The 10,269-nt window shown below is 38.3% G+C and overlaps 1 protein-coding gene across 1 annotated transcript; it reads left to right on the top strand.

The window, feature by feature from the left end:
* Window positions 1–1,676: 1,676 nt before the first annotated feature.
* Window positions 1,677–5,299, top strand: dio2 (iodothyronine deiodinase 2). The gene is made up of 2 exons (XM_056426952.1): window positions 1,677–2,213; window positions 2,717–5,299. Exons 1-2 carry the CDS (start codon window positions 1,989–1,991, stop codon window positions 3,356–3,358), a joined length of 867 nt encoding a protein of 288 aa, XP_056282927.1. The 5' UTR covers window positions 1,677–1,988; the 3' UTR covers window positions 3,359–5,299.
* The last annotated feature ends 4,970 nt before the right edge of the window (window positions 5,300–10,269 follow it).

Genomic DNA, 10,269 nt, shown 5'->3' with positions numbered 1-10,269 from the left:
ACAGTTTAATTATTTTTTCAAAATTGTATTTCGTCAGTAAACTTATTCATGCTATTATTTTAATATATTAATTGTATTATTTGTTTGGAATGTTTTAAAAGGTATTCGTGTGAAAATACACCAAAAGCACATTTGCATATCTTGCTGTTTTAGTATATCTTATTCATGCTTAAATGTCAGTACATTATGTGTACATTGCATGAGATATATTTTTAATTATTTTTAATTATGTGTATAAGAACGATACACCGAAAGCCCCTTTATAACCTTTTTAATTGTTTAAATGATCAAAATTGTTTAAAGTACAAAAATAGCTACACTATAAAATGTAATTGATGATCTTAAAAGAAATAGTGATCTTAACTAATTTCTGCTTACTTTATTGACCATACTTAAAGAAACTTGGAAAAGAACACTTTCTGGTTGGCAAAATTCTTAAACGTATCCTCTCAAGTAACCTTTATTTAACAGAATGAGTGAGGAAGAACCATCCGCAAAGCTCAGAGAAACTCGGCCGCACTCGATGAAACCGAAGCATTTCTTAAATGGCAGACAGGACGGTAGCGGTTATTAATAACCGTGGCTGTCTGACCTGTCATAAAATATGTTTGACCTGCAATGGTAGGAGTATTGGGTTGTCGCATTGATATAGTTGCTCAATGTTAATGTTGATTTACTAATTTAAATAATATCGTTTCAACATGATTTCATGTGGATTCAAAGTATAAGAAAATGTTGCATGAATATTCTGCGACATCATCTCTTCTCTTCTCTTAACAGATACTGTTACTAAAGAATGTGCACAGACGAATGCCTCGGACTTGGGAGCGGTCATCAGACGAAAGTGTAACAATGAGCAGTTCAGCCAAAAAAACAAACATAATATGGATCCTGTTTGTGGTTCATTGTTGTGTTCTGTTTAGCTATACATGTAAACTTTGATTCAATAAAGTGATTTTGATTTCTATCTAAGAAGTTCATTCAGCCTTACTGGTAGTACATTTAGAATATTTTAACGGACACTAGTATGTAGTGTACAAAAAATATAGCATAGTAGTACTAAAGTGTGCTTTCTTAGTAATTGGAAAAAAGCCCAATGTATATTATTATATGTATAATGTCGTAAAGGTATACCAAAAGTATATACTTTTAAATTTACTTTAAATGAAATATCGGCAAACATACAAATTAATTTGCTTGAATTGTACAAAATATACTTTAAGTTCTTCCAATTTAGCACAAACAATATACAAAATACACTTCAAATGATGCCTAATTACTATTTAATCACCACTAAAATCTTATTAAGTACAACATGAGTTGTTCCAACATAGCACACTTTAAGTATGCTTATGATCAGTAGGGCTTCAAGTATGCTAAGATTACATATAGTTAACATTTTCATTTTTCACCTGGGTAATTAGCACCATGAAATATGTTATTTTATATGCCTTGCTGATTTAATACTTTGTTAATTTTGTATAATTGACTTTAAATGTATAAGTGAATTCACTTTTTTAAATTCCAATATTTGAAAACGTGACCTACCTACACACATACTGGAAAAGGAAGAACTATATTGTGTTGCCCCTTTTAAAGAGAGCACTGTCTCTTTAAGAGGGGAGTGAGAAAGGCTTGCGCAGGCAGGCAGACGGGAAACATGTGCTTGTGTTAAACCCTGGATTACTTTCACAAGAGTTGCAACAGGAAGATGGACGTTTTTACGGACTGGGTGCAAACATGTACAGTCCCGGGAGGGAGGAGAGGAAGGAGGGGACAGAGTGACGTAAGAATCTTAATAAGAAGCATAATGTCCGTCCTGGTTGGAAGAGCAGCAGCAGCTGCTGCGCAGATCACTCGCATCGCCAGACACACCTGGTAGCCCTCCTTCGTGTCTGCACTCAGTCTGGAGCAAAGCACGCGCTATGAGGGTCCGGCTGAGAACCGCGACACGGAGCAGTCTGAACTAGCTCTCCTGGAGAGACAACATGGGAATGGCGAGTGAGGACCTGCTCGCGACACTCCAGATACTGCCCGGTTTCTTTTCCAACTGTCTCTTCCTGGCCCTGTACGACTCTGTGGTCCTCGTGAAGCGCGCCGTGTCGCGGCTCAGCTGCTCCCGGTCCGCAGGCTCCGGAGAGTGGCGCCGTATGTTGACCTCAGCTGGGCTGCGCGCCATCTGGAAAGGCTTCCTTCTGGACGCCTACAAACAGGTACATGTGTTCAATGAATGAATGCGCACGGCTTTCTGCCATGTCCACCCACTAAAATGACATGTAATGTAATGTAAACCAATACGATACTAAGAATAGCAACAAACAAAGAAAAAAACACCTGTTTTTCCTCCAGGTTTCCATGGATGTGGTTCTACCTGGACCGTGGTCGTGCCTGCCACTCACTGTTATTATTATTATTATTACTAGTCACATTACTGCTTGTTTCATAATTATATCCACTGCTGTTATAATTCTTAGTCATACTTGTTATAGTACTTTTACTATTCTCATCCGTCATTTAAACCATATTGGTCGACTATTTTGTCCAAGTATATAGGATGTTTCACGCCGTACGACTTGTAATGTCCTTTGAGGCACATTTGTGATTTTCGGTATTTAATTACATTTAATTAAAATATATTTAAAATCATATTCCACTTTAGGTCTCATTGATGTGTGCAGTGGGGGTACGATTGAATCCCTATTTATTATTGCCGTAGGTGAAACTTGGCCTCGAGGCACCCAACTCCAAAGTGGTGAAGGTGCCTGACAGCCCTCGATGGAGCAGCAATCTCAGTAGTCTGACCAATGTGCCACCTGGTGCCATGACCGCAAATGAAGATGAATGCCACCTTCTAGATTTTGTGATGTCAGATCGCCCTCTGGTGGTCAACTTTGGCTCAGCCACTTGACCCCCCTTTGTCAGCCATCTGCCAGCTTTCCGGCAGTTGGTGGAGGACTTCAGCGATGTGGCTGATTTCCTGTTGGTGTACATTGACGAGGCTCACCCGTCTGACGGCTGGGTGGCACCTTCTGTGGACTCTTGCGCCTTTGATGTTCCCAAACACCAGAACCTGGAAGAGAGGTTGGGAGCGGCACGCAAACTCACTGAGCAATTTTCCCTACCGCCGCAGTGTCAGCTGGTGGCAGACTGCATGGACAACAATGCTAATGTTGCTTATGGTGTGTCCAATGAACGGGTGTGTATAGTAAAACAGAGGAAGATTGCCTACCTGGGTGGGAAGGGGCCCTTTTTTTACAATCTGAAGGATGTGCAGCAGTGGCTGGAACAGAGCTACGGAAAGCAGTTATCAAGGATGTACACAGAGAAGGACAAGTCCCATATTTCAATTAGGAAATAATCGATCATTCAGTTTTGTGTAATATGCAAAGGCCCACATTAAGTCATGAAATCTATTAGTGTCATTTTCTTTGTTAGCCAGGACGAAAACAATGACAATTCGGATCATATTTTGTGGTGGACACACAAATCATGCATGCGCATGACGAGGCATCAGAGAGAGCTATCTAGCAAATTTTTCAAAGACCACCTATGGACCACTTATGGTGGGCTGGTGTGGACGTGGATGGGTCAAACAAACACAGGTCTTTCAACCACAAGACCGTTGTTTAATGCCACAGTGTCGTCATAAACTCCAAAACATAACGATTTTTCTTTTTCTTTTTCCGAAACCTAACTTTTGTTTTGAAACGTTATTCCTGAAAAATCGTTGTTCCAAGCAGCATGGAAACATAATGCTGTGGCCTGTAACTCATAACCAATCAATTCCATTTTGTGACCCACAGTTGTAACAAGGCAGCACAGTGAGATGGAGGCAAGGGTGTATGAACTCCATCTGTATGTATGCCCATTTCTGCTGCTGAAATAATAAGTGATTTTCATAGAAATAAGAAAGTTCCCAGTTTTTAAATGTTTGTAACATGTCTTTTTTTGTTAATATCCCATAATCTTTTCACTGTGGTCATGTTTTTAGTCATTTCAATAACTTAATTTTATGTGTAATGTTATTTCTCTATGGATACATGTTGTTTCATACACTCACTGACCTTTTGCTCATGTCTTTAACGCCTTGGAAGTGTTTGTTTACACTATTGAATCAAAGTAGATATGTGTTTAACACAACAGATGCAAAGAAAGAACCTCATGTAAAAAATCATCAAATGGTTTCAATGTGATCCAAGTAGCTATCAGACCCTTCAGCATGAGGCTTCCACCGCCATCATAGTGAGAATAGTATTTGTATGATTATGTGCAGCGTTTGGCTCATGGGTTTTTTCTAATAGACAAAAAGCGATGTTTTCGTCTCCCACTGTAGCCCAGATGTCTTTTTACCACTCTCCCATCAGCTGCATGTAGCCAGGATAATGACGGCGTCAGAAAAGCCCTATTTAAGCTACTCTAGTGTACTTTTGCCCTGGGTTTTGCCCTGCAAGCCTGAAAGAAATACCTGTAGTCACTACTCAGGGTGAAAACGCCCTGTACCTTTTACCCCTGTGTAGGGAAGATGGTCTGCATTAAAAACTCATCAATAGTGCTGAAACAATATCGTCAGCACGACAATTGTATCTGGCTTTATATCCCTAAGATAACAATTTGGCAATTAGTGTTAAATACATTTTGTGGACTCACTAGTCTCTCAACAGGAGTTTCTACAAGGATTTCAGGGTTTTCAAGGACACATTTCAAAATTTTTCGAAAAACAGAAACCTGGTCTGAGAGTCACTTTAATTAGATTTGATCCAAAAGTGGGTTGGCAAGCCTTAATAGAAAGAGAATACCAGGCCTGTGCTGTTTTATAACACATATTCCATATCAAATTATATTCACATGTGTTTTATGTTGTGAAACCAAAACATTACAACTCAAGTTCAATGCTTCGGATTTTAATGGTATGAAACCATGAAATGTTACAATGTTCGTCACGTCAGAGAATGTTGAAAGTCAGTCAGTGTGTGTGTGTGGTGAAGATGGGCATAACCATGATCATCATCATGCTGAAATGATAACCCCATCCCAAACGCAGATGGTTTGTTCTTGTCAGTGACAAAGGTGTTTTAATGAAAACCTTTGACGAAAGAGTCCCAGACTCAGTCTCTGGTTGGATAGTGCACTGCACCTGGTCAACATTACGCAGAACTATTGCATCTGTTTTTAAATGTCAATCAGTATAGACAACTCTGTTTTACATGTAATCCACTGCACTTTTATTGCCACTTAGGGAAATGTTTATTTTTTTAACGTGTCAAAGAAGATAAATAAATGGGAATGTTTGCTGTTGAAACTGCTTTTTATATTTTGTCTTATGTCCCAAATGAATCTTGTATGTCAGAAGGAAGAAGACAGGTTTACCAAAAGAGAGTAAAATTCTTTTGAAACCTTTTCAGCCCCCATACATAAAAAATAATCATAAAAACAGTTTAGCGTCCCAGGCTCCATCCATTGATTCATTCAACATGTTCTGCGTATCTGGGGCCAGGTTGCTAGGGCAGCAGACTTAAGAGGGTATTTCTGACATCCCTCTCCCCCACAACACTGCTCAGCTCTTCCTGAGTGCTGTGCATTATACTGGCGGAGGTATTGGCAACATATGGAGCCTGAAATGAAAACCTTCAGACCTGTTTTAGGGCTAAAACATGCTCCTATCGAGGAGATCCTCTGCATGTTTTTCGGATGAAATACATTAAATGAATCAATATACTTCATATACATATCAGGTTCAACTCTTGGACCTGAATAGTACAACAACAAAATACATCTGAAATGATGCAAAATGCGTTAATAGACAATATAGTTTTTGACATTCATGCACAAAAAAAACTTTCCAAGTTTCTGGTTGCATTTTTGGTTGTGTGCTTCCAGTAGTGCGATACTAAAGTACTAGTCAACCATGTCTTTTGCATTTGGCCACCGGTTCTCATTTATATCACACCTGGATGACCTGATGAAAAAGCAAAAGCAGTAGATCCCATGCAAAGTCAACGAACAGAGGCGAGTGGTTGCGATAGACGTCAGTTTTCACCAGGCGCTGCGAATGCCGCGAACTGCGGGGCGCAAGAAATTTCCACGGAGATAAGCCCCGTCCTCTCGAAGGTGCGAATGAAGAGAGTGAGGCGAAAAGCCAATCAGTCAAGCGAGTAAACTCGCGTTGCGAATATTCGCAATGCTTTTGGTGTGAACGCAGCATCACTGTACAGGCTTCTGCAGATGTATCAAGACATCCAGAATTCATTGTGTCCAAGAGCGACATCATGAATGTGTCATTTTTCCAAGGTTGAGGAATGGAAAGTAGAAGGAAAAGTGACACCATCCTGTGTTAGAAAGGACACAATTCTCCTGATTCTGCCTCACTTGCCCCCTTTCCTCAGCAAAGTGGACTGGGAGGGTGGTGGTGATGGAACTCTGAGTCATTACACAGAGGTGAGCTTTATCAAAGCCTTCATGAACAATGATTCTTATTGTATTCCAGCAATACTTATCCAGACCAAATAAGCAAAAAACAGATTTGACCCAGAAACACTTGCGATATTTCATAAATTGAAGAGGATACCTAAAATAAATCATGACACTTATAATAAAGTTGTTTATTTATAAACAACCTTTAAAATGTACAATAAAATATAACGGCTCTACTCGAGCTTTAAATTTGCCCGCAATACATCAAAAGTTGGCCCGTATTTCAGGCTATTTAATGTCCCTAAACCATTACTGGAGTAGATGCAGTATCTCATATGCCATAGTAATTGATCTTATCACATTTCGTAATTATTATAGCCCAGCTGTGCCTTTTCCGGGAGCAAATAGTGCATGCTTGGCACTACCCATGGAATAAATCTTCTGGGTTTTGCAGAAGACATTTTTTCCTTGAGACTGGAACATCAGAAGAAAAGTCTCTCTCGCAGCCAAGGTTTTGGCCTTTGAGTTCATGTGACATGGAGGTTTCTGAAGGTCTACTCTTGCAGACTCTCGGTTCATCTAGGCTAAACTTTTGTTCATTCAGCTATACCGATTAATTGAAGGAGAAAGAGCATGGCTGAAGGAGGGCCGAGAGTAGTAAAGAATACATTAAGCAAAGGAAGGGTGCATTTAGCACACATGCCACATGCAAACCAACCCCTCTCCTAGTGTCAGTCCAGTGTTCAGCTTGTCTCCTATAACGCCTGTGGCAAAACATTTCGTAAATACTTAATACTTGTGCTCCAACCCTCTCAAAGCCATCATCCCATCAGTATGGAAAGTCCTGTTTCGTACCAGAAAAAGCAAAAAGAACTGCTGTTACAAACCTGTTCCTTGAGAATTGTTGACCGTAAACAACACCTGCCTTTTGCACACACACACACACACGCATACTGGAATATTCACTCTTTAGTATGCATTATTAGTAAAAGGATAATTAATACATAAAAAAGAAAAATTGTATTATGCTCAAGAGAAGTGTCAATTAATGTTATATTTTGTTTAAATTATGTTTTGCTTACATACACTTTATTTTCTTTTTATGTCAACATGTTGGTTTTGCAATTAATTGATACAGCCATTTACATAACAAACGGAATTTGACTGTTGAGTGACTTTCAAGAAGACAAAATGTTAACACAATAAACACATTTCCATACCGCAGAGAAAAGAGCCGTAGTTATTTATAGAAACATACTTGGTCTAGTAATGATGAGGTTTTCATTTGCATTTGCAAGGTATTGTTGTGGTATCGGTATTGAATTCAAGGTATTGATATTGGAAGCAGTATTGGAAAATTTTTCCAAGAATACGCAACCGCAGCAAAGAGCAATCAGTTTGCCTCATTTCTCTTAGTCTGGCTACTACTCCCAACCCTTAAATCTGAATGTTTATTTTTGGGGAGTTTTTCCTGATCCGATAAGAGGTCAAAGGTCAGGGATGTCGTATGTGTACAGATGGTAAAGCCCTCTGAGGCACATTTGTGATATCTATAAAATAAACTGAATTGAATGAAACAAGTATAATTGGGGGGATGTAATGTCTCTCTTTATAGGCAACAAAAATAAAAACACTCATATATACTCAATAAGCAAAATACCTTGTGTCGTAAGTACATTTTTAAACAACTTTAAACATCTTATTTGACACTCCTTATTTTCATAACTGCTATACACATTTTCACTGTGGGGATTTTCCCAGGCATATGAAGTGCTAATGGAGTCAATACAGAGCTAGGGAGGGAGTTTTGAAAAGTGTGGTTACAATTCCAGATGGCACATAAAGAATAATTGACATAAAAAAGTGCTCTGCTGCGAATACATTTCTATAACGATGCAACCATTTTAGAACTCAATACAAGTTTTGAAATGATTCATGCAGGCAGAGCAGGGACCCAATTGAACCAGAGCAGCCACAAGCGAGGACTGTACAAGACTAATGGTGTAGTCATGGGGTCCCCATCTCCTACTGTGAAGCTCCCAGATGAAAGCCTCAATAACACCAAGCTGCATATTAACTTCTAGTGGGCGAGAACCACACAAACACAGTCAAATTTGATCGTTGCTTATTAAGTCATTAATATTTAATGTTACACAGAAATATTTGAAACCAAGTTTTCAGGGGCTTTAGCGCTGCCTTATTTTCTCTGTTGTCTAAATGGTTTGGTTATTTGGTGAAAATGAGGGTAAAAACTAAAGAGGTAGAGCATTGCCGCATAAAGCGTTGCATTACTGGATTTATCCAAGGACTACAGTATAATTTCAGAGACAAAATAATGTTTTATTTGTTATCAAACTGATGAAAAAAAGGTTATGAAGTGTGAATTTCAGACAAGTAAAAGATTGCAACTTCACATCATTAAATGGCAATGGCAGAAAATGGAAACAAATGGACAGTAAAATATTGTTAACTAATCTTAAAAAGGTGACGACAATGATTTGAGGTGACCAGTCCCACTTAAGCCCCATCCCCCACCCCCGCCACCATTATAGCTTCTTTGTACCTCGAAAAGCCATCCATTTGACACCCTCTTTGTCTTTCTGTATTCGTCATGACTTTATTTTCTTTCGAAAAAGAAATAGCACTAGTGTAACCCAGACTAAGAAAGCCATGATACAGTAGGAAGGGCACCTTTGTGGACAACTGCAAGTAGTTCAATATTCATGCAACTTTAGAAACATTTCTGGTTAGAACTCTAGGCTAACATTACATTTTATTCTTCATGAAATATCAATATGATTCTCCACATTCCAGGTTTTTCACCATTTAAATTAACAGTTAATAGATTCTGTCATAAAATACGTCAATAAATCATGTGTTCATTCTGTACAATAGAGGTACTAAAAATTACAACTGTCATGATATATGTACAGTTTTCTACCTACAAAGTACAACAGCTAGCATGTAATAAAATATGTAAACAAATTTTATGTTTTTGACACAGTTTACTGTGATATAATTCACACTTTCAACATCTGATTTCTACATTTGTTAACAGTGTTGTAGAACTGCATTTATCTTTCTCCTCACTCCATAGAAAATGAGAACGACAGGCAAACGAACCAACATACAGTTTAGCAAAAAGATAAAACCACCACTTGTGCATCAATAATATATTTTTTTCAGAGATAATTTTTTCCATGTTTTAACATTTTTGAGGGTTTCAAAAAGAGCACACGGTTCCAATTGGATAATGAAGAATTGTTTGGCATTATAACTGAGAGGACATGGTCCGAGTTGAACACTGTATACTGGACTTTTACTGTACTGGACTTTACTGTAGAATTAGGATGGCATGCATTTAACAATCAGTTTTTTTTTAATCAGTTGCTTGTTACCTAGAGAACCAGCCACTTCTCTCCACAAGGTGAGTCACTCTGTCGAGAAGAATTGTGGTGAATCAGATGACAGAGTGAAAAGATTTTAGAGATCTGTCCATGGCAATTTGCTGACTTGATATCATTCATACAGTCTTTTTCTCTCTGTTTTTGTCATTTTCTTACCTTTTGCTTAAAGCTTAATAAGTTAGACACCATACTTGTATTATGTGAAACCATAAAAAAAATGTTTCATACTCTGATTCATCAAGTCCTTTTTTTACCTTTTACAATGACAGTGTACCTGACCCCCTCTTGATAAGCACTACATGTTGCTTACATGCTGAACATGTATACGATTATGAGTCTTTTTGTAATTAACAATCTTACATTTAAAAACATGTTTAATTCCAAGGATCATGTAGCTCTAAAAGTCACTTTGGAGAATGATGTAGCTGTGAAATATTTCTATACTGATAAC

The sequence above is a fragment of the Pseudoliparis swirei genome, chromosome 11 (genome assembly GCF_029220125.1).
Source record: "Pseudoliparis swirei isolate HS2019 ecotype Mariana Trench chromosome 11, NWPU_hadal_v1, whole genome shotgun sequence".
Classification (NCBI taxonomy): Eukaryota; Metazoa; Chordata; class Actinopteri; order Perciformes; family Liparidae; genus Pseudoliparis; species Pseudoliparis swirei.
The sequence above is the reverse complement of the archived record's forward strand: the minus strand, read 5'-3'. Positions and strand labels throughout refer to the sequence as shown.